This window comes from Pelophylax lessonae (assembly GCF_965119305.1).
Source record: "Pelophylax lessonae genome assembly, chromosome: 1".
In the NCBI taxonomy this organism is placed as follows: Eukaryota; Metazoa; Chordata; class Amphibia; order Anura; family Ranidae; genus Pelophylax; species Pelophylax lessonae.
Window position 1 is genome coordinate 53,409,311 of NC_138768.1, and position 24,945 is coordinate 53,434,255.

General features: G+C 46.4%; 1 protein-coding gene across 1 annotated transcript in view; it reads right to left on the reverse strand.

The window, feature by feature from the left end:
* LOC309551900 (acyl-coenzyme A amino acid N-acyltransferase 2-like) overlaps positions 1 to 21,925 on the reverse strand; it is a 44,697-nt gene extending 22,772 nt beyond the window's left edge. Inside the window, exon 1 of the mRNA XM_082252614.1 lies at positions 21,451 to 21,925. Within this exon, the coding sequence (XP_082108740.1) occupies positions 21,451 to 21,913 (463 nt within the window). The 5' untranslated portion in view covers positions 21,914 to 21,925. The remainder of the gene's footprint in view (positions 1 to 21,450) is intronic.
* Positions 21,926 to 24,945: the final 3,020 nt, after the last annotated feature.

Below are 24,945 nucleotides of genomic sequence, written 5' to 3' on the forward strand. Positions count from 1 at the left end.
CAGAAGACTGACCACTTTTCTCTGCCTGGGTCACTGTAGTTGCAGATGATGCCGATGATGAGGGTTTGTTCATATAGTCCACCACCTCCTGTACATACTGTGGACGTATAGCTTGGCCACTGCCGGAGAACAATCCAAATGGTGGCCTGGCTGAGGACTGACCACCACGTCCACCCCTGCCTCTAGACACCCTAGAAGCTGTGCCCCTTTCCGCAGCAGGGCCACGTATGCCTTTTCTTGGTCTACCAGGCATATTTGTCACTGATGCGTTGGCAACTGTGTGCGGTGAAAAACGCACACTGCTATGCGACCCACAGTTGTCGCTGGATACAGCACAGCAGTTGCGGTTCACGCACAGTAGCAAAGCCTTTTGCACAGTGGACCTAACGCTTTGAACAACAGGCGTTAGGTTGTCACTGATGCGTTGGCAACTGTGTGCGGTGAAAAACGCACACTGCTATGCGACCCACAGTTGTCGCTGGATACAGCACAGCAGTTGCGTGTCACGCACAGTTGCAAAGGCTTTTGTACAGTGCACCTAACGCTTTGAACAACAGGCGTTAAGTTGTCACTGATGCGTTGGCAACTGTGTGCGGTGAAAAACGCACACTGCTATGCGACCCACAGTTGTCGCTGGATACAGCACAGCAGTTGCGGTTCACGCACAGTAGCAAAGCCTTTTGCACAGTGGACCTAACGCTTTGAACAACAGGCGTTAGGTTGTCACTGATGCGTTGGCAACTGTGTGCGGTGAAAAACGCACACTGCTATGCGACCCACAGTTGTCGCTGGATACAGCACAGCAGTTGCGGTTCACGCACAGTAGCAAAGCCTTTTGCACAGTGGACCTAACGCTTTGAACAACAGGCGTTAGGTTGTCACTGATGCGTTGGCAACTGTGTGCGGTGAAAAACGCACACTGCTATGCGACCCACAGTTGTCGCTGGATACAGCACAGCAGTTGCGTGTCACGCACAGTTGCAAAGGCTTTTGTACAGTGCACCTAACGCTTTGAACAACAGGCGTTAAGTTGTCACTGATGCGTTGGCAACTGTGTGCGGTGAAAAACGCACACTGCTATGCGACCCACAGTTGTCGCTGGATACAGCACAGCAGTTGCGGTTCACGCACAGTAGCAAAGCCTTTTGCACAGTGGACCTAACGCTTTGAACAACAGGCATTAGGTTGTCACTGATGCGTTGGCAACTGTGTGCGGTGAAAAACGCACACTGCTATGCGACCCACAGTTGTCGCTGGATACAGCACAGCAGTTGCGTGTCACGCACAGTTGCAAAGGCTTTTGTACAGTGCACCTAACGCTTTGAACAACAGGCGTTAAGTTGTCACTGTATTTTGCTGCCTAGCAAGCACGTATACCTGCTGTGATACAGCAGCACTGTGCCACGTGCTCACTAAACAGAACCCTCACACTTTCCCTACAGAAACTAAATTTTCAAATCTAACTAATGTAGTACAAAGTTCCCTAACTACACTAGATATCCCTTTCCACTAAATAGAAAGCTCCATACAGCAGAAGACTGACACTGTCCCTTAAGTTTTTTTTTTTTTTTTTTTAACTCTAAGAACCAGCACAATCGCTGTATCTAACTACACTGGCTGTAAGCTAAATACAATTCTGCTATATGGAGCTTTAGAACCACTCGATATGTAGGAAATGTAGTGTAGCAAGCAGGAGTCAGACAGAACTGCTTCAACTCTCTTCAACAGGCTCTGGATAACTGTGCTAGGGGTTAGGCGGGGCCATCTTATATAGTGTGGGGCGTATTCACTCCTGATTGGCCTCTGGTCCCCGTAGTCACTCCAATCACGTTCCTAGGAGACTCCTGCCCCCTCATTGGCTTTTGCAGACGTTTCTGGGCCAATCACGGGCTTTTAAAGCCCAGTTCCTGTCCCAGTGCATTTTGGGCGGTTCTGGTGGCCGAATACCGAACTTTTGCCGCAAAAAGTTCGGTATTCGGCCGAATATCGAACATCCAATGTTCGGGTCGAACCGATGGTCGACCCGAACCGTTCGATCATCCCTACTAACGATCAGATTATCGTGTGATCAGGTCGAAAGCGAGTTTTGTCGTACGATTATCGGAACGTGTGTACGGGGCATAAGAGAGCTACATATTATGTGACGATTGCTTTGTGAGAGAAAGAAAAAAAGGATAGCATAACGATTGTTTTGTTGGTGACTGGGAGAGGCCCTATTTTTTAGTAAAATATAAAATATGGTATAACGCCTAGTAAATAGATACCTAAAATGTCACACTTTAAAATTGCACATACTTGTGGAATGGCCCCAAACGATGGTATTTAAAAATCTCCATAGGCGACACTTTATAGGCTTTTAAAAGTTACCAGTTTAGAGTTACAGAGGAGGCTTGGTGCTAGAACTATTGCTCTGACATTTGTGGTAATACCTCACGTGTGGTGCGATCAGGGCCGGCGCTACCTGTAAGGCGACCTAGGCAGCCACCTAGGGCGCAACTTAACAGGGGGCGCCCTGGCGCCGGCTTCCTGCACCCAGAATCAGTAATGGACCGGACCCTGGCAGGTGCGGCACTCCTCATGGTGTGCTGTCTGAGCACTACAGCAAGCCACACTATGTGAGGACCTCCAGCGTCGCTGAAATCCTCATAGGAAAGCATTGAATAATGCTTTCCTATGGGGAGGTCTAATGCGCGTGCGCGGACATTGCTGCGCATGCGCATTAGGTCTCCACCCCCGGCTGACGTCAGCAGGGTGGAGAGTAGGCGGAGCCTGACCCAGCACCAAGGTAAGTCACTGAAGGGGTTTTAACCCCTTCAGCAACTTGGGATAGGGGGTGGGAGAGCAGATGGAGAGGGCGGCAATTTTTATTTTGCCTAGGGTGGCAAAAATCCTTGCACTAGCCCTGGGTGCGTGGTGCTATCACTGATTATGTATGTGTACGGGACCAACACGTGTTTGACTTTGCACGCAAGCACAGAGGGAAGAGATTAACTGCTAGCAACTCAGTTCCTGAGCGTTTTGAGCCCTGCCTGTCCACCCTGTAATATAAATAGAGGGGAAAGGATGGGTTCCGGAGCTTACTCTCTCTCAGAGATGCAGTAACCAACATAGAGCACTAAGAGGGATAACTGTGCCTAGTAGTTTGTAGGAAGACACCAGAAGGCTAAAGAGCTGCCAGTCTTGGAAGATGCCAGTTATGGACTATCTCCTGGTTAAGTTATACCTAGGCAGCTTAGCTCAGTTAGTTAGGGTTATGTCACATTGGAGTGTATTTGTTAGACTTTGCTGCAAATGCTCAGTAAATTTGCATCAATGGTTGTAAGCCTGATCTGAAGTAATATTGTATGTAAAGAACAGGGTCAGTAAAGCATATGTGGGGTATGAATTAAAGTCACTACAAAATGCCTGCTCGGGAAGAGAAGTCTGAGAATGAATGTGGTTGCTATGAGTAACCAGAACTAATGCAAGGTATAGTGCAGCCAGTCTTGAAGCATGGTACCTGGCATGGACAAGGGTCGTCCAGTAGTGATGGGATTGGTAATCTGGCTCTCTCCGCAGCGATTTGTTCCCTGGAGACATTGGGACTGAAACATTTGGTGCTATATAAATCCTATAGAATAATTACTGTGTGTTATGGAAATGGAAACCCATAGTTTGGCCGCATGGTACGGGAGTGAGGTCTGCCCTTAGTGAACGGCAGGACCCCATTCTGTCACTGGGAGTGGGATACCATACGCATCCCAGTCTTAGTCCGTAGGGTTCAATATTGAGTTGGCCCACTCTTTGCAGCTATAACAGCTGCAACTCTTCTGGGAAGGCTGTCCACAAGGATTAGGAGTGTGTCTATGGGAATGTTTGACCATTCTTCCAGAAGCACATTTGTGAGTTCAGGCACTGATTTTGGACGAGAAGGCCTGGTTCACAGTCTGCGCTCAAATTCATTCCAAAGGTGTTTTCGGGTTGAGGTCAGGGCTCTTTGCAGGCCAGTCAAGTACCTCCACCCCAAACTTGCTCTTTCATGCTTTTATGGAGCTTGCTTTGTGCACTGGTCCAAATAATTTGGTGGAGGGCGGATTAGGGTGTGGGGCGGTCTTTCTGGGGTTGGGGTTGGCCCCTTAGTTCCAATAAAGGGAACCCCTAAGGCATCAGCATATCAAGACAATTTCATGCTCCTGAATTTGTGGGAACAGTTTGGGAATGGCCCCTTCCTGTTCCAACATGACTGCACACCAGTGAACAAAGCAAGGTTCAAAAAGATGAGCGAGATTGGGGGTGGAGGAACTTGACTGACCTCAACGCGATCACTATTGGGATGAATTAAAGCAGAGACTGCAACAATGCATGGTCGTGCGACACTGTACCCAAATAAAATGTATGTATTTTTCCCCCACAACTAGAGCTTTCTGTTGGTGGTATTCTTCTGCATTTTTATGGATCACTTCTGCAGTTTTTTTTTGCGCTATAAACAAAAAAAGAAATTTTTTTACTTTCTCCTATAAAACATATCCAATAAAAAAATGAAATTTCTTTATAAATTTAAGCCAATATGTATTCGGCTACATATTTTTGATAAAAAAAATCCCAATAAGCAAATTTTGGTTTGCAAAAGTTATAGCGTCTACAAACTTTGGGATATATTTATCTCTGATAGACAGAGCCAAAAGCTATACTCTCTCTAGCACCTTCCTAGGAGGGTGATACACTCCCCCCCCAAACCAAGCCATGTCCTCACTGGCTCTGCCCCCCTACAAAAATCCTCTCTCAAAAATTTCAAATGGAGTGTCCCACAAACCTGGAAAGGGGGAACAGGGAAATCACAAATGTACACAGTCAATAGACATAAATTACGTGAAAAAAAAAATAATATATATTGTAACAGGAAGTCAGCTAAATCTGGGAATGTAGTCACAGGAAGGAGATACATTTCCACCTGATTTAGAAAGTCCATTAATTAATTTAGGGTGTTGGCTACAGAGCTAGCCAGCAGGAAGTTGAAAGGCCTTCACCTGTTCAGAATGAGGGAGTTAAGGCTCTATAATTTGTTCAGAGAAATTCCTATTGTTTGCTGCCTCCAGAAGCTGTGTCCTGAAGCCATGTGGGCTGGGAGCAGGAGGACAGTCAGCGTGTGCCTCCCGACAGGATGTGTGGGCCTGGGAGAAGACCCCCCGGAGTGATGTGTGCCCGGGACGGTAACCAAGGGTGAATACGTCTCAAAGGTGAGAAGACGAACTGTTGATGTGAAAGAAACAAAAGGACTGTGTTGCCCTGTGAAGCTATTATAAAAGGACTATTGAGTGTCCGCTGTAGGACAAGGAAGTCTGCCCGACGGTAGGTTGGAGACAGACACTTAGGCAGGTTCCAGTTGTGAGAAGGTAGCCGCCCACAGAGGCAAGGATTTATTTTCTGTTTTATTTTATTTTGGATGTTTTGCTGCATACAGCCTGGTGAAGAAAACACCATTTAATAAACCACACTGTTTGTTTGCAAGCACTTGTCGGCTACCTCTCTGGGAAAACGCACCCCCCAAGGGGTCACCCATACGCCTTCCACCGAGCTAATCCCTTACATATGGTGGAGGTATGCAGTGGGCAGAAGCGAAGATCCCTGCAAGGAAGTGCAAATGTTTGATGAACTTTGTCTGGTGCATGAGATTGCACAATCTATGTGTGCAGGAGAGAAGATCCTGACAGAAAAAAAAAAAAAAAAAAGTGTTTTAAAGAGACAGGGGTCTCAAAATTTTTTGATGAACTTTGTTGTGTCTGGTGCAAGTGACTGCACAAACTGTGTGCGCAGGAAAAGAGATCCTGCAAGAGAGAGAAAAACTACATGTGTTGAAGAGACAGTGGTCTGAAAATTGTTTGCTGGACTGTGAAAAATTTGTTTGTGGAGTTATTGAAGATGGGGCGGTCCAAACGCCTGAAAAATGCAAAGATAGATGAAATGAGAGACCGGATTCTATGGATGGAGGGGATGTTGCCGTCTGAACCAGCCCCATCCATGCCTAAAGAGAGTCTACTAAAGAGGAAGGTTGTTGTCCCTAGCAACACTGATGAAACTGCTATGGAGACGCAGTGTGCTCAGATGAAAAGTAAACTCAAAATGGAGGAGATGTTGAAACATCTGATTATATCAAATGCAGCTCAACAGCAAGCAAATGCAGCTCAACAGCAGGCAAATACGGATTTTCAGCAGAGCTTTGCAGCTCAACAAAAGGCTCATCAAGAGAGCATGGCAGGCTGGAAACAGAGACGCCAGCAGCCAATGGAGGCCATCGGTTTGGAGGAAACCGAGTATGTGTGCAGGGCTGAGTTGGATGCCTTGCAACGGAAAATGGAAGAAAAGGAACAAGCCTTGGAATTGCTTAAAATGGAGCATAGAAACTTGCAGGAAATGAATGAACTACTCAAGTCTCATGTGTTACAGTGGGAAGAATCCACTGCTCTTCTTTTGGTCGAGTTGCAAAAACGCAGAGAGACTATAATGGAGAAAGATACCATCCTCATGGAAAAGGAAAGTGAAATTCAGACTTTGCAGAAGCAAAGTATGGCTGATATGTTGGAGTTGCGTAATCAGCTGAAAAAAAGTCTTCAGTCTTTGGGAGCTACAAAAATAGACCTGCAGGAGTCGCAGGAACAGAATGTCGCTCTGAAAACGACATTGTCTCTCAGCGACAACGAGAAAAGTGAAAGAGAGGCTAAATTACTGAGTACTGTGTATGAGCTCACTACTTTGAGCAATGTGGTAAATGAATGGCGTGCGGACTGTGAAAGTTGGAAAGGGGAAGCCCAACGTGTCCAGCAGCAGTTAAAGGAGAAAGAAGCCTGTGTGGCAGAATTACAGTCTCATTCCCAGAAACTAGCCAATGAGGTGAAGGCTCTTATGCAGGGAAAAGAAGATTGTGAACATAAGAGGGAAAAAGTAGAGGCACAGCTTCTGGAATCGCAAGTCAAGGTGTCAGAAGGTGACCGATTGTGTGCTAAGCTGTCAGAGAAGGCAAACCGACTGCAGGTTGAGTTGGACAATGTTACAAATCAGCTTTCTCAAGCAGACAGCAAATCTAGAGAAATTGCGGAAGATTTTTCTATCTTGGAATCGCAGCTGCAAGACACGCAGGAACTCTTACAGGAAGAGAGGTGTCAAAGGCTGAGTTTTAGCACAAAGCTCAAACAAATGGAAGATGAGAAAAATGGCTTCCTGGAACAATTAAAAGAGGAGGCGGAAGCAAAGAAAAACCTATCAGAGCAAGTCGCAACATTGCAAGCTCAGATAGCGGTTATGAAAAAACGCATGGAAGAAAGCGTTGGTTCATTACAGTGTGTTGAAGATGTGAAAAAGAAGTTTGATCAGATGCTTGGTGAAGAGAAGAATGTGTCTGCAAAATATGCAGAAGAACGCGCACGTGCAGAAACGGAGGTGCGTGATAACGAGAGCAAAGCCTTGTTCTTGGCTCGCTCTTTGGAGGAAGCTCTAGAGTGTAAGGCTGAACTAGAAAGTGTTAAACAGCTGCGTACAGAAATGGAAGAATTGGTCAGCTCCAAGGATGATGTTGTGAAAAGCGTTCAGGAGCTAGAAAAGTCTAAGCGAGCCTTAGAACAGCAACTAGAAGAGATGAAGATTCCGTTGCAGGAACTGGAAGAGGAATTCCAGGCAACAGAGGATCTGTCCCAAAGAGGGGATAGTGTGCCTGATGCAGTTTTTAAAAGGATCAGTGTTTTGGGGTCTGTCCTGAGTGAGCCTCAGAAATGTGACGACATGTGGCTTGAATCACCCCTTTGGAATAAACCGTTCCTTCAAAAACTTCAAGCATTGGAAAATGTATCATTAGAACTTCAGCAAACAAAGGAGCTGAGTAAGAAATGTGGTGATTTCTCAGTTCAGGCTGAAAACCTAGTGGAGAAAACTAAGGCTGTTGGTGAAAACGTGAAGCAAATGAATAAGTGCCTTTCAGGGAGTGTTTCCAAAATGGAACTGGTGAAAGACGGGTGGCAGAAGTTTGATCGTGATCTTGAGATGCATTCCATGTGGAATTCAGATAGAGAAAAAGAACTAGGTGACCTTGAGCGGTCAAATAGTTCAGCAGAAAGTGCATTGAAGAAACCTGTAAAAGAATGTGTTGCAGTTCCATGCTTCTTCACTGATGCAGAGAGGAGGTCTATAATGGATACCACCCAGATCGCTGGGTTCAACTGTGTTGTTGCCTTTGACCCCTATGTTGGTGGAAGGAAAGTTGATGATGTTCTGGTTGGCTACTTCTGTGAAGAGTTTGACAAGAAATATAAACTGAATATCAAATCAAATAGTAGGCCTTTACTGCGACTCGCTCAGGAGGGCGAAAAGTTTAAGAAGTTGATGAGTGCAAATGCTTCAGATCTGCCTATGAATATGAAATGTTTGAATGATATTGATATCTCTGGGAAAAGGAACAGGGGTCACTTTGAAGAAATGTGTGACAGCCTGTTGTCTCAATTGGAAAATCCTCTGCACAGCATCTTAGAGCAAGCAAAGCTCAAGAAGGAAGATCATTCCCTTTTACAACAAAAAGTCAATGATTGTGTACAGCTGTATGGAGAGGCAACTCAAGTCACAGAGGGATGTCAAGAGTCCCTACTTGGAACAAAGCTTAGTGAAGCAAAGGTTCTCAAAGTTTTGTGGAAAACATTTATGGATTGCAGAGAGAGGCGTCTTAAGAATGTTGAAGACATTAAGACTAGCCCAATTGAGTTGCCTATGGATCACGGTCCTCCGTGGTGGATTGGACAGACGGTTATGAGGGACAAGCTGTCTGACATTTATGAGAAAGCTGTCAATGAAGATGACAGAAACGAGAAGGAGCGAAATGATGCCAAAAATGCAGTTGAAGAATGTGTATATGAGATGAGAGACAAACTGTGTGGCATTTATGAGAAATCCGTCAATGAAGATGACAAAACAGTTTCATCCGGAAGCTTGAGGATAATAGGAGGCTTATCAGTGAGTCAGCAGTGCTTGACACATGCGTGCCTGGAAATCTGTGTCCCAACCCTAGGGTTGAAACAAGAGGGGGGGGTATGTAACAGGAAGTCAGCTAAATCTGGGAATGTAGTCACAGGAAGGAGATACATTTCCACCTGATTTAGAAAGTCCATTAATTAATTTAGGGTGTTGGCTACAGAGCTAGCCAGCAGGAAGTTGAAAGGCCTTCACCTGTTCAGAATGAGGGAGTTAAGGCTCTATAATTTGTTCAGAGAAATTCCTATTGTTTGCTGCCTCCAGAAGCTGTGTCCTGAAGCCATGTGGGCTGGGAGCAGGAGGACAGTCAGCGTGTGCCTCCCGACAGGATGTGTGGGCCTGGGAGAAGACCCCCCGGAGTGATGTGTGCCCGGGACGGTAACCAAGGGTGAATACGTCTCAAAGGTGAGAAGACGAACTGTTGATGTGAAAGAAACAAAAGGACTGTGTTGCCCTGTGAAGCTATTATAAAAGGACTATTGAGTGTCCGCTGTAGGACAAGGAAGTCTGCCCGACGGTAGGTTGGAGACAGACACTTAGGCAGGTTCCAGTTGTGAGAAGGTAGCCGCCCACAGAGGCAAGGATTTATTTTCTGTTTTATTTTATTTTGGATGTTTTGCTGCATACAGCCTGGTGAAGAAAACACCATTTAATAAACCACACTGTTTGTTTGCAAGCACTTGTCGGCTACCTCTCTGGGAAAACGCACCCCCCAAGGGGTCACCCATACGCCTACCACCGAGCTAATCCCTTACAATATATATCTGCTGTACAAATATTCACAAGGTTATCTACACACAATAGGTGCATTTAAATAAATGCACCCCCTGCCAAACAAAAATCTGACTGGACAGGTAAAAATAGCATCCTGTCTAAATACAATATTTACATTGTACAAATGGTTAGGGCCTACCCAGACCCGGAAATCCAGGGCAAGCTTGCAAAGGAAATGTGAATTAGGTATATATTAAGCATGACTATTTGAACCAGTGAGATTGTCCTCTCCTCAGAGGCGACCTTCTCACTACATACTTTTCAACTACACATTCACGTAGAAGCCACTTCCAATCCACTTGACTCTGCGTTTGACTGTTACTCCTGGGGTCAGGTAACAATGAAACCCTACCAAGCTATCTAGACTTTACACACCATTCTTGGTGACTGGATGATAGGCACAGTCCCTCTTCCAGCACTAGGGCACTGACTCTCCTCCTATCACAGTCAAACTCATAAGTTCAGAGTGAAGGCATGCGGAGTCCACCCGACTGATGCTCACAGTGTCCTTTCCTCCTGTAGCACCGAGGCAACATTTCTTCTTGCGACAAGCTATTTTGCTGGAGCCTGAGTAAGCTTGTCCAACCTCTAAGTATTACAGGTCTCTTCAAGGGGTCCCTCACATCCTGGCATCCCCTTCTCTGAAGAGACCTCAAGCCACTAACTGCTTCCCTGAGGTAGTAACTTAAAGTTCTTGCAACTGGCCCACTGGCCCGACGGGATCTTTGCAAAGTATCTTTGTGAAAGGATCCTCTTCTGTACTTTCCCCCATGGCCCGAATGCACACATTTCATGGTAGAGTGTCCCCTTTAACTTTAAGGTAGTGAATGATCCTGGTCCGATGGCCCAAAGGATCTCCAAAGAATATTCAGTAAGAACAACTTCCTGTAGCAGCTGAAGAATAGAAATGCGCAACTATCGAAGTCTTTTGAACAAAGAGTCTCTTAAGGATAGAGGGTCGTCCCTCTCTTGGTGATACTACCTAGTGGTAGCAGTTTAGTTGATTTCCTGATACCTGTTGCAAGGATAGAAATGAAAGGGGTATTGGGAATAGGGCCTTGGCTCTAACAGCAACAACTTGAGCCTTGAGCTGTAGCTTGGGGCTCTCTAGCCCCTTCTCTTCCATAAATTCTTAGGCTAGCCAGCATTAACACGGTACCTCTGCAAAGGTGAAGTCCTGCATCCTCAGCAGTAATAGTCTGGATGAAGGATCCGGATGGTTTCCCCCTCAGGATCCTGACACGGACAGACCAAGACTGGCCAGATCCGTTTGGGCGACGGACCTCCACGCGGTCTATGTAAACAGCCCCTCCCAAGTTCAAATTTGTTTTCACAGAACAGAAGGTGTCCAATACGGCCTAGGAATGTACGGGAACTCCCAGATTGCCTCTTTGTACCATTCTTCCCTCTTGGCCTCAATCTCCAGCATCATCTCCCGAGGAGCATAGGGGTAGTCGTACTCGTAACTCCAGGGCCACCTTCCTCTGAATGAAGCACTGGCATCTTGAGAACCTGGGGAGGGTCTGCCTGTTTCCTTTCCCAGGTGGAGAATATAGGGTCTCTCCTCTCCTGATGAGGTTAGCATAGGCCTCCTTTTGATCCCAAGCCCAGGTGTGGATATGAGGTGGGGATAGGTCTGGGACCCTTGTAGCGTAAGCGTCACCGAACCCCAAATTCTTGAAACACTTCATGCGTACCACTGAATCTCTCATCTCATCAGGCAAGGTAGGACTGGCTGAACTGCTCCTCATCCGTTACCCAGTCCCACTCTGTTTCCTCCTCTGATTTCCAAACATCTATCCCTTCCTCCAAAGATCCATACCAATGTTGAAAGCTGGGGGTCCCTACATCAATGGCCCCGGCCTTCTCTTCACTCATCACACTGGAGACCCTCTTCCCGGTGGCCCATTGATTTCCCTCTGACTTGGTTGGAATTAGTTCTGCCTGTGCAGGTTTAGCTGGCCCTTTTTTTGGCCACTACTCAGCCTGAAACACCTGGGTGCACTTCACCTCCAAGGTGTGAGTCTCCCTGGTCCGGCATACGGCAGTGAAAGTCTGCACTCCTGGCCCTGGCCCCTTGCAGCACCGCCCTTCCTCTGCCTACAGGGATCCTCATGGGCATCAGCACTTCCCGAGTGGCTCCCGTCTCCCACTTCACACACAGCTTTCTGGGCTGACAGTCACACTTCACAGCCTGCATAAGTAGGTCACCACAGTGTCCCCATGGACAAATTCAAAGCACCGACCACATACTAGTCCCAAGTGCTACTTGTCCTTCCCACTGCACAGCACCAGTCCTCCCCTGGGCACCAACTGCACTCCGGTGTCCCACAGGACTGACTCCAAGGACTCTTCCAACCATTCAGCTACTCAGCTAACACGTGGGATAGCCCCTGTGCTCCGGCTCACTCCGGCACCCGCCATCTTGCTCCTTTACACGTGTCTCCCTCTCAGCTACACCCGAAGGAGGAAGTGATGTCTTGTCTCCCTTCCTCCATTCGAATAGGCAGCTTGTGGGCAGCAACTCCGCCCACAACTCCAAATTAGCTGGTTCTCTGGCGGTTGCTCCTCCTGTTAGGCAGACCTCTTCAGCGCGTGCTTTCCCGCACGGTACAGTAACCTTTTCATTGCCGCTCCAACTCTGTTCAGCCAGCATAAAGATCACTGTACGGCAGATAGTGTTCCCCAATCCACACACATCGGTCACCACTGTCTGCCCTGGGCCTCATTTGCACTTCCATCTTGCCAAGCCAACCGATCTCCCCTGCTGCTTTGGAAAATTGTTCCACTGTCAAACGGCCATCATTTTTCTTTACAGCACATGTACGGACATACCTTCCTATACTGTTTTGGAAAACTGTCCCGCCGTCATGAATTGCACGGTCAACATTTTTCTTTATAGTGCATGTACTGACACGACCCCCGACACTCCGATCCTTGTCCCGGGTCACCACTTTCTTCCTCCACACTTGCACCAATTACTGTAAAGCAGACACGGTTTTTGTACAATATGGTGTGTAGCACCCTCTCAGGTAGGCAAAGCATATATGTGACCCTGTTCTGCTTATCTGGAGAGTCTTATCTGTTAGCCTGTCACATGCTTCCAGGTGTGACCTGTTGAGTCTGGGGAGTCTCCCCACTGTATCCAATGAGGGACCTTGGTGGCCCGTCGAGGAAACCTAGCCAATAGCACACCAGGGCTTGTGACTGTCCCAGTGGGTGGGCATTGCTGCAATGCATCCTTGGATTGGGAATAAAGCCGGAGGGGGCATGTGACAGGGTGTCTTTTGGTGGAGCAAAGTCCCAGGAGGAGGTGGACGGCCTTCTCTCCTCCTGCTGATGTGAGGAATGTGGCCCAGGCAGTCGGCCTAGGGACCAAGGGTTGAGCTGTGCTGCAGAAGGATCCAGTGTGCTGACCAAGTGGAGCTGCTGGGCAGAATACTTCTGTAAAAACTGTATCATGAGTACTCTCTGCCCAGGGGTCTGCCTAAAAGAGGGGATTACTCCAGAGGGGTCAAGAGGATCCAGAAGTCAGCTAACCTAGATTGATGCAGTAAAGGGGGTGCAAAGTTGTTAAGCCCTGAAGATTAGGGGGTAAAGGAGGCGCAGGAAGGGCCCTGAAGTTGCTCAGCAGTGCAGTCTACTATAAAGGACAGCTACCTAAGGAAAGGAGTGCCTTAGGAAGCCAAGAGGACTCTTTCACAGTCAAGGGCAAAGTAAAGTAAGCGCCCAGCCGTAACTAGCTCAAACAGCATTAACCATTGTCCATCAACATTTTTCAATATTGTCCCAGCCTATTGTGCATAGTTCAGTTTAATTGGAGTATCTCACTCATCCCTTCTCCTATCCAAGTTCCTAATAAATCATAAAAACCAAAGAAACTGGATTGGTCCTTGTCTGAGGTAAAAACACTTGGAAACATGTCTGAACGTTCTACTGTTGCTAATGGTAACCCAGGGGAACCCACACACAGTAGCTTCCATGGGAGTATTGCTACAGGTGCACCTCCTCTTCATCAACTCTCCTGCACTTTTCTTGTAAGAACAGATTGTTTCCTTGACAAAAGTTCACCCATTGCCATTGGCAGTCATCTTGAACTTGACCTTCCATCCCACTCTCCCTGGTCCCTGTAGAGCCAACATCACTCTCTTCATTAACACTCTAGCACATTTCTTGAAAAAGCATGCTGCTATTTTGAAAGATTTTCCGGCCGTTGCTATTAGCAACCGTTGCGGTAATCCAGAGGCGAATCCCGGACGTACCCCTAAATGTAGCACTGCCCCCTAGAGGACAGCTGGTTTGTTCACCTTGGGATCCCCCTGGGCTACCGTTCGCAACTGCAGCATGCACAATTTAACTCTTCACTCTCTGGCTCAGTCAATGAACAGTCCAGGGGATGTAGTTTTTGTGGTTTTATTTAAATTAGGGATGGGAGAAGGGAAGAGTGGGATACTCCAGAATTGAACTATTCACAAAAGATGAGGACTCCTGTCTGTAGATGCAGCCAGGCTGCTGGTTCATCTTGCCACTAGACGAACTTTAGGATTAAGTCTCTGAGTAGACGACTTGACTGAATAACTATCTTTAGGGTACTCGCCTAGCACCCTCTTTCACTCCACCAGCTGACACCCTCTCAGGTCAGGCCCCTAGACACGATCCCCTGTACTCCTGATACTGTTTTTCTAGGGTCTCCAGTGTCTCAACCCCTCCAGTCAGTTCTCCTGGACCTCTGGGTTCAGCTCCTTCCTTCTGGTCCACCAGGCCGACTGCCTGCGACCACACACCAACTGTTACAGAGGAGGAGGCAGCCACCACCCTCCTTTCCGGGAGTCTACTCACCAGCCAAAGACCCTGAGCACGCGTGCTCCTGGCTTTTATACCACACCCCAGAATGCAGCGAGACAACCAGTCTGTGCGAATCACTGAGGCTGTATCAAAACCTGTGTACCCATTGGCCTGGTTTCCTCTACTGTCCAATATGCATCCCTATGTGTGGAACACTCCCTAGACCAGATGAATCACACACTGAGCACCATGAACAGACCTAACTCACAGATCCTGCTCTCTGTTGAGCAGAAAGCAATATAGAATTTGCCTGTTGCTCCATTGATAGGCAGACAGAGCCAAAAACTGTACTCTCTCTAGCACCTATCTAGGAGGGTGCTACATTAGCAAGGCAGTGGTAGTCTTAGAGTTGTGTTTTGGGGTCGTTCAGTAGGTTGGAATACCTCAATGAACTGTAGCCTCCCAGTGCCGGCAGCACTCATGCAGCCCCAGACCACGACACTCCCACCACCATGTTTGACTGTATGCAAGACACACTTGTCTTTGTACTCCTCACCTGGTTGCCTCCACACACACTTGACACCATCTGAACCAAATAAGTTTATCTTGGTCTCATCAGACCACAGGACATGGTTCCAGTAATGCTTGTCCTTAGTCTGCTTGTCTTCACACCTTCCTACCACCACTGCTGCCACTCATCCCATTCCATCCCCCCATCACTACCACCGGTACTGCGACTCATTCTAACAACTTGCTGACCGCCCTATAATAGTTTTACTGCAACAGGGCAGTGGCTGTGTGCAGGATCACATACAGTATCTCACAAATGTAAGTACACCCCTCACATTTTTGTAAATATTTTATTATATCTTTTCATGTGACAACACTGAAGAAATTACACTTTGCTACAATGAAAAGTAGTGAGTGTACAGCTTGTATAACAGTGTACATTTGCTGTCCCCTCAAAATAACTCAACACAGCCATTAATGTCTAAACTGCCAGCAACACGTGTGAGTATACCCCTAAGTGAAAATGTCCAAATTGGGCCCAATTAGCCATTTTCCCTCCCTGGTGTCATGTGACTCGTTAGTGTTACAAGATCTCAGGTGTGAATGGGGAGCAGATGTGTTAAATTTGGTGTTATCCCTCTCACTCTCTGATACTGGTCACTTGAAGTTCAACATGGCACCTCATGGCAAAGAACTCTGAGGATCTGAAAAAAATAATTGTTGCTCTACATAAAGATGGCCTAGGCTATAAGAAGATTTCAAGGAGCCTGAAACTGAGCTGCAGCACAGGGGCCAAGACCATACAGCAGTTTAACAAGACAGGTTCCACTCAGAACAGGCCTTGCCATGGTCAACCAAAGAAGTCGAATGCCCGTGCTCAGCACCATATCCAGGGGTTGTCTTTGGGAAATAGACATTTTGAGTGCTGCCAGCATTGCTGCAGAGGTTGAAGGGGTCAGCCTGTCAGTGCTCAGACCATACGCATCACACTGCATCAAATTGGTCTGCATGGCTGTCATCCCAGAAGGAAGACTCTTCTAAAGATGATGCACAAGAAAGCCTGCAAACAGTTTGCTGAAGACAAGCAGACTAAGGACATGGATTACTGGAACCATGTCCTGTGGTCTGATGAGACCAAGATAAACTTATTTGATTCAGATGGTGACAAGCGTGTGTGGCAGCAACCAGGTGAGGAGTACAAAGACAAGTGTGTCTTGCCTACAGTCAAGCATGGGGGTGGGAGTGTCATGGTCTGGGGCTGCATGAATGTTGCTGGCACTGGTTTGCTACAGTTCATTGAGAGAACCATGAATGCCAACATCTACTGTGACATATAGAAAAAATGCTAAAAGGGGGTCACCATGAGACAAGTGCAAAAAAGTGTAACCCAACTTAACATGGGAGACGCCCATGTACCCAATAGTCAATGGGCTACTGCACTCGCGACATGGAAGACTCCAAAAAGCATATGAAGGGGAGGGGGGGCTTCTTGGACACTTTTTGCACTTGTCTGATGGTGACCCCCTTTTAGCATTTTTTCTATATTTCATTGGGGACGTAGGCGTCTTTATGTACAAATCGACATACATGGCCATATAGCAGTCTTTTTCTATACTTTTTGGGTGGATAACACACCCGGGGCTTTCACCCCCTTTCCTTTGGGGGTTTCTGCTGGCCAAATTGATATAAATACTTTACCCCCTTTTTTTTGTAATGCTAGCATATTAACCTTAGTTGGTTTTGTTTAATTGTGCTTACAGCTGTGTGTTTTCTCTTTTCTTCCCCTGTTCTACGTCTACGGAGCGGCTTGGGAGTGTGCTGCACTCCATCTGTTCTGCATCATCATGGATATTTTGGGAGCAATATGGAACACGTTTATGTCTGATATACAGCAAGGATGCAATGTCTGCCCTAAAAATGATGAGGATATCAAAGTATACTTTTTTAAAGTACAGGGGTTGCTCAAACGTAAGTCACATCTTCATTGGCATATTTCATTTTTAAGGAAATATATGTAGGAGGAGATCAGTCCACAAGGTTTGAGATTGCAAATTTTCCCCACTATAAAAGATCCATCAGAGATCTTTAAACAGTCATGGGAGTTGGCTCTTACCAGCTGCAGCAAGGAATTGATGCGTCTGCTGGTAACCCAATATACAACCGATATGGACACCCTTAATAAGGAAATTGAACAATTAAACAAACAATATGAACACATAAAAGATTTACCCACTTTCACCACAAAATGGCAAGAGTTAAAGACACGACTCAAAACCATGAATAAAGACATCATTTTAAAAAAACAAAACAAATACAATAAGGATCATCTAGCCTTTCTGGAAGGCCGAGCATACAGATGGAATAGTAGAGGTAATACACGGGGACACTATTCACGCAATACAGTTTTTGAACAAACACATATTGATGAAACTACAGAATCTGACTCATCACTCTCTAGTTCCGTTAGACACGATACACGTTCTCGATTTTTGAATCCACATAATGCACAAACTCGTAAACAGTAGAGGGGTAGAAACAATTTAGGACCTTCACCACAACACCACATGTCAAAAAAATGCACGGAATCCCACACAAGGGGTGATATACCCCCTGGTAACAATTTGGCACCTATAGTACACAATATTTTGACTCAAAAAAACAGTACCACCAATTCACAAACCACAAAAAACACGATTTTTTTTAGATCAAGCAATGCCACAACCCCTGACCCCCAAATCACAAACCAAGCAAGGGAGCCTAGACGGATTTGTCCTTCAGACCCCACAACCCAGCACAACAACAAATGCACTGACCTTAACATAATTAACCTCAATGACATCGCTCTTACCCCGGCACAACAATCTGTCCTTAGCCTAGGGTTGGGCTTTTGTCCCACCCAGGCCATCGACATTTCCAATACTATCAAAGACATACAAATGTTTGCACGTAATCTGACCTTTAACCACTTACCGCATATCGACATAGGGCTACGTCGGTAAACTTTGCGGGCTTATACCGGGATGATGCCACTAGCTAGAGACATCATCCCGGTACCGTGGTTTGAAGCCGACGGTCGGCTTTCTGTCGGTAACGACCGATGCGGCTCGGGAGCCGCTCGATCGTTAGCCGGGGGGGCGGGAGGGGATGTCCCCCCCCCCTCCCGCCGCCTTCCGTGGCTTTGCTCGGGGCTCCCGTCCCACCGGGAGCCCCGAGCACCCAGCCGGCACGTCCGCCGGCTGGATGGAGTCCCGTTGAATGCCGGAAACGGCATCGATCGGGGCTCCGATGACGTAACCCGGAGGCGGCGTCCATGACGTCACTTCCGGGTTACTGTGCTGCAAAAGGCGTCAGTTTTAAAAAACGGCTGTATGCAAAAATGCCGTTTTCGGCGTTTTGCATACAGGGAAGTGTAGTGGAGGGATCGAGGGTCTTTTAGACCCTCGATCCCTCCATAAAGTGTACCTGTCACACATATTGCTGTCATAAGGGATGTTTACATTGCTTGTGACAGCAATAAAAGTGATCAGATTTTTTTTTTTTTTTAAAAAAACCTGTAATAAAGTTGAAAAAAAATAAAAAATAAATAGGGAAAAAAAAATAAAAAATTTAGCCGCCCCCGTCACCGTTAGCTCGCGCACAAAAAAAAACGTATACGCAAGTCGAGCCGCGAATGAAATCGCTGTTCAAACCCCACATGTGAGGTATCGCCGCGATCGCCAGAGCGTGGGCAATAATTAAAAAAAAAGAGCTACACTCTACCTCAAAACTGGTAACCGTTAAATAAATTTAAAGCGTCGCAGATTGAGATCTCTATTGACCGTAGTTTGTCGCCATCCCACGGGGGGGGGCGCAATTTTAAACCGTAACATGTTGGGTACCTATTTACTCGGCGTGACATCATCTTTCACAATATACAAAAAAAATGGGCTAACTTTACTGTTTAGTATTTTTTAAATGCAGTGAAATGTGATTTTTCTAATTTTTTCCAAAAAAATGGCGTTTTAAAGACCGCTGCGCAAATACCGCGTGACAAAAAATTTTGCAATGACCGAAATTTTATTCTCCAGAGTCTTTGCTAAAATAATATGTATAATGTTTGGGGGTTCTAAGTAGTTTTTTAGGAAAAAATACTGGTTTTAACTTGTGAACAAAAAGTGTCCGAAATAGGGCTGGGGCTTAAGTGGTTAAATATATATATGATGAAGAACGTAAACAAAAACAGATAGAGAGAGACATCTCGGAAAAAATGAAGAATTTTACCATGGCAGAGTGTATTTGGCCTTGCTGTATGAGGAGGGGAATACGGGCGACCCCATGATTCCCCAGACTTCGTCCTCTGGGGTTTTGGGTCCCCCGTCTCCTCCTCCTCAAGTTCAGTTGGGCCCGCAAGGAAGGGCCTTTAAGCCAAAATCCCGTAAATTCCCAGATCTTACCACTTGTCCTAACATTTGGACATTTGTACAACAAATGACCAAAGATCTTAAATCTCAATTGTGGCACCCTGTCTCTATGAATATAACCCCCGAACAAGAATTGGCTATTTTAGAACTCAAAAATAATCAACAAATTATTGTGAAACCTTCAGATAAGGGGGGTAATGTTGTTATTATGACACACCCTCAATTTCTAGCTATTATTGTTATAAGGTACTGGATAACAGAGAATGGTACATTCCTATTTCACAAACCACAATAGATGGCTATATTAATGAATTTAGATCTTTACTTGTTGATGCCCACCTTGCAGGATTGATCAATAAAGATACATTAAATTTTTTGAATGTCAAATTTCCCAGATGATCTACTTTTTATTGCCTACCAAAAGATACACAAAAATAGGTCTGACCCTCCAGGCAGACCTATTGTGTCTGGCATTGGGTCTCTGACCGAGAATGCAAGCCGATACATAGACTCCTTCTTGTTGCCACATGTTTTACGTCTACCATCATATATTCAAGACACTTCTGATTTTCTGCGACACTTGGATGGGATTCATGTTCCTCTGGATGCCCTGCTCGTGACAGTTGATATTGAGGCTTTATACTCCAGTATCCCTCACGAGCAGGGTATCCGGATGACTGAATCCTTCCTTAAAGAACAGGATAGGCATACCTGGCCTTTAATGGCCTTCTATATTTCATTGGGGACGTAGGTGTCTTTATGTACAAATCGACATACATGGCCATATAGCAGTCTTTTTCTTTTCATCTACTGTGACATACTGAAGCAGAGCATAACCCCCTCCCTTTGGAGACTAGGCCACAGGGCAGCATTCCAACATGATTACGACATCAATCACACCTCCAAGACGACCACTGCCTTGCTAAAGAAGCTGAGGGTAAAGGTGATGGACTGGCCAAGCATGTCTCCAGACCTAAACCCTATTGCGCATCTGTGAGGCATCAAACGGAAGGTGGAGGAGCGCAGGGTTTCTAACATCCACCAGCTCCGTGATGACTTAATGGAGGAGGGAATAGGACTCCAGTGGCAACCTGTGAAACTCTGGTGAACTCCATGCCCAAGAGGGTTAAGGCAGTGCTTGAAAATAATGGTGGCCACACTATCGACACTTTGGGCCTAATTTGGACATTTCCACTTATGGGTGTACATTACATTGTAGCAAAGTGTCATTTCTTCAGTGTTGTCACATGAAAAGATATAATAAAATATTTACAAAAATGTGAGGGGGTACTCACTTTTGTGAGATACTGTGTGTGTGTGTGTGTGTGTGTGTATATTATATATATATATATATATATATATATATATATACACACACACACATTGGATTGAGAGTAACTTGGTTTAAGAGCATTCCTAAAGGCAAGCAAATTTGTTTTATAAATGTTGACTTGATAAACAAGCAATGTCTTGATATACAAGTAGCGTCATGTCACAACTGAGTATAAAAGAGAAGAGAGGTGCCTCTATATGCAATATGCTTACATGTAATGAAGGTAAAACATTTAGCAACTCACATGGTTGATTATTAAAACAGGTACATCTAAGTATGCAGGCATCTGGGGTAAAGCTGTCCACATAGACGGTCCTCTGCACCGCCGTCAACGTCATCCCTTCCACACTGCGCTCCACTAGCGCTTCAAGCCTCGCTTTCAGATAGCTCTACTGCAGGGTAGTATTTCCGGTCAGGACTGCAGACTGCCAGCGGTGAGGAGGATGGTCTATGTGGACACTGAAGGACTTCTAAATAAATGGTTGTGGAACTAACCATCTGAGTTTCCATTATTTCTTATGGGGAAATTTTCTTTGATATAAGAGTGCTTTGGATCTCTGGAACTAATTATGCTCGCATCCCAAGGTTTTTCTAAATATATATATTTTCATAAAATGGCAATGTGGCTTTGTGTTAGAAAACTCAGCAAGAACTTCTTGCCTGGAGGAATGAAGAGAGCTCCTCGAAGTCGTCCTTCTCGAACTTGCAATCTTTGGACCCCTGGAGCCACATACCACCTTCTTAGACAAGCAGTTGCTTCAGGAGAACATTCTGGCATAGCATTAAGTTCCAGATGACTGTAGAGTTCCAGGTGAATCTCCAAGGGACTCCCCATCACATCCCGCTTGATCAACCTGAAGTATGGAGTAACTGGCTTCAGAGACCAGAAAAGTCCCATTGGATGAACCCCATGAAAGTCTCCACCAGTGGCTGGGGACTGCTGAAGATCCACCTTTCCTTCATCGTCACTTCTATAGAAAGCTCTGGAGTAAAACATCTCTCCGTGATGATCTTTCAGCCATAATCTAATGGTAAAAATCTGATGTGGAGGAAGGCCCCAAGCTTTGATCTTCACTGGTTCATCCGCTAAGGCAGACTCTGGTGCGACCATGAGATGCACCATAGCGAAATACTATGGATCTGAAAGAGGAAAATAGACACAGGTCATCAAAAACAAATTGAGGCTCAATTATTTTTAGGTACTGAAAATGACTCAAGATCCTATACGACCTATTCAAAAGAGCAGCCTTTCTCAACCAAGCTTTCTCGAGATGTTGTTAATTGACTTCCATTTTATGGTGTTGGCCAACACCACTTGGTAAAGTCAGTGTTATTACAACAGTTATCGTTTCAGCTAGCTTTAGGGGTGGCATTTGGAAAAAGGAACATTGTTCACACTGACCCCCCATGAATTGGTTGTAGCAGGGGTTCCCTGGGACCTGAAAATTATTTCAAGGATTTCTCTAGAGTAAAAAGTCTAGAAAGGCTTTAAAAGTGTGAAAGAAAAACTTTTCATATGAATGGGATTTCAAATGTGCCCCGCACAAAAAGTAGCTGTAAAAAGGGCTTTTTACCTGGCGAAACATGCCAGAACTGCGTTCCAGGACCATCGCCAAACAGTCAGGGAAGCACTTTCCAAATTTCTTAGCAGGGTGGCCAAAAGTGGGCTGGAAGACACATAAGCCAATAGGGCTCATATAGTCCTGGCTGCAGCCAGTGGTGTATTTTGGTTTTGTGCTGCCCTAGGCAAGACTAACATTGGGCGCCCACCCCTCCTCCACCTATGTAACTTTGCCCCACTCCTTTTTTAATGGATGTGGCTCCCTCCAAAATTGAAGGACTACAAGTCCCAGCATGAACCCCTGAGATCTCACGAGAGAGGCGGTGGGTGAGGGAGAGAGAGAGGGGGTGGGTCAGGGGGGGTGAGAATGAGAGGGGGGGTTGAGAGAGAGAGATGAGAGAGAGACAGACAGAGAGAGAGAGAGAGAGAGAGAGAGGGTGGGTGAGAGAGAGAGGAGAGGTGAGAGAGAGGGGGGGGTGAGAGAGAAGAGGTGTGAGAGAGAAGGGGGGTGAAAGAGAGAGAGGGAGGGGCGGTGAGAGAGGGGGGATGGAGAGAGAGAGAGGGGGGTGAGAGAGGGGGGATGGAGAGAGAGAGAGAGGGGGGTGAGAGAGAGAGAGAGAGGGGCGGTGAGAGAGAGGGGGGATGAGAGTGAGAGAGAGGGGGGTTAGAGAGAGGGGGGGAATGAGAGAGGCGGCTCTAGAAACCAGTGGCCAATAGAGTCTCAGGTGGAGGGGGGTGGCTTCTTTGCTGCCCCCCTGCAAAGTGCCGCCCTTGGCCTTGTTGGCCTAGGCCAAAATACAGCACTGGCTGCAGCCTGAGAGAGTGGAAAGCAGAGTGATATCATTCGCACTCCGTCTCTCTCTGCAAAGCAGATACTCCTCTTGGCCCTAGTCACACTTGCAGCTGTGTGGAAGAGCGGCACGTGTAGCCTGAGCTGACCACTGTGTGCTTTGGAGACAGTGTTATAAAGCCTTTGCTGGTAAATGATGGATTGCCAGTGTTACAGGATGGGACTTTGTCTATTAATGCTGCTGGGATGTGGGCCTGTGACTGTCTCTTAGCTGGATTGGACTCTTCGCTGGATTGGGCCATCTCTTACTTGGATATATGGGAGATGTTTCTATGCTGGATATATAATGGGCATGCCTCTTTGCTGGATATGGGGCATATCTCTGATGTGAGAAGCAAGGAGGAAAGCAGAGAAGTGCATATGACAAGAGTGTTGAAATTGCCTGGAAGTGCCTCTGAGCTTACTTTGGTAAGTCCTGGATAATTCTAATTTTAAATTTTACTGCATTGCTTTTTATAAACCCCTTGGCGCTGGCCGTATGCAAATATGCAGCCTCTCGTCTTCTGGTCCTTAGCACCAATCGGCCGCATATTTGTGTTAATTGCTGTGTAAACACCTGTGCTGAGAGAGCGCAGTTCCAGCACAGTTAGCGTCCCCTAACCGAAAGCTCCCGACCGCAACGAACGATCAGGAGCTTTCGGTTATTGGACGGTTTTTTGACCACATTACCACCGTGACAGCCAGTCATTGCAGGCAAGTGATTTTAAGCTGCGTCCCGCCTCCCGGCGTCTTAAACCTCTTAAAGCGCTTGGAGCGGCATGCGCTAATGGGATAAATTCCATACAAATTACTTGTATACCTCTAAATTTTAGTTGGTTCTCTGTTCTCTAAAGGGGAGGTGTGCAGGGGTTGAAACAAGAGGTGGTTCTAGGGCCAGAGACAAGCGTGACCTAGGGAGGGGAGTGAGTTCCTGCATCTTTTTGCTGAGAAAAAAAACACTGGCTGTAAGTATATTAAAAATAAGTATTTTATTGTATATAGCTATTTAAATCCTCAAATCATGTTTACAACAATTCATGGGTACATATGATACCTTTTGGATATGAACTGTAATGTATTTTGCAAATATTGCCTTGTGTCATAGGTAGGGTTGCCACCTGTCCGGCATTCACCTGGACAGTTCGGGTTTTGAATCATGTATCCGGGTTTCAGTCCGCCTGAACCCCCGGACCTATTATTCAGACCCCGCTGAGAAGTCCTGTATTATGGGGGACTCTGATGTGGGTTCCCCATTCAGGTGTCTCCCTCCCCTGCCTGCACTGTCCAGCGCTTTCCCTAAGACTCCAGTGCTGTGTGAGTTTTGCAGTGCAGTGCGATAAATTGCAGGGAAGCTGTGCATTGTGAGGGTGGAGAAGCGCGCCAGCGCATACTCAGCGCAGACAACCAGCCCAGGGGTCTTCCCATTTGCAAGACGAGCATGTAACCTGTCCGGAGTGCGAGTGACCCAGAGCCTGCTGTGGGAGCTAAGGGGACACCGACCACTGGGTGAGTGCAGAGCCAAGAGCCTTCCTTACCTCCTCATATCTTCCTTATTTCCTGCAGCTGGACACTCACAAATAGTGTTGAGCGAACACGGACTGTATTATTTGTGTTCGTACCGAATAATTGGATTTTTGTTACCCAAACACGGACCCGAAAACTTTACTGTATGTTCGGGTAAATTCCAATTTTTGGGGCGCATCTCATACCGCCGAGGATTGCAGGGTGCTTCAGTGTGCCTCCTGCCTGTTCCGAACTCCTTCTA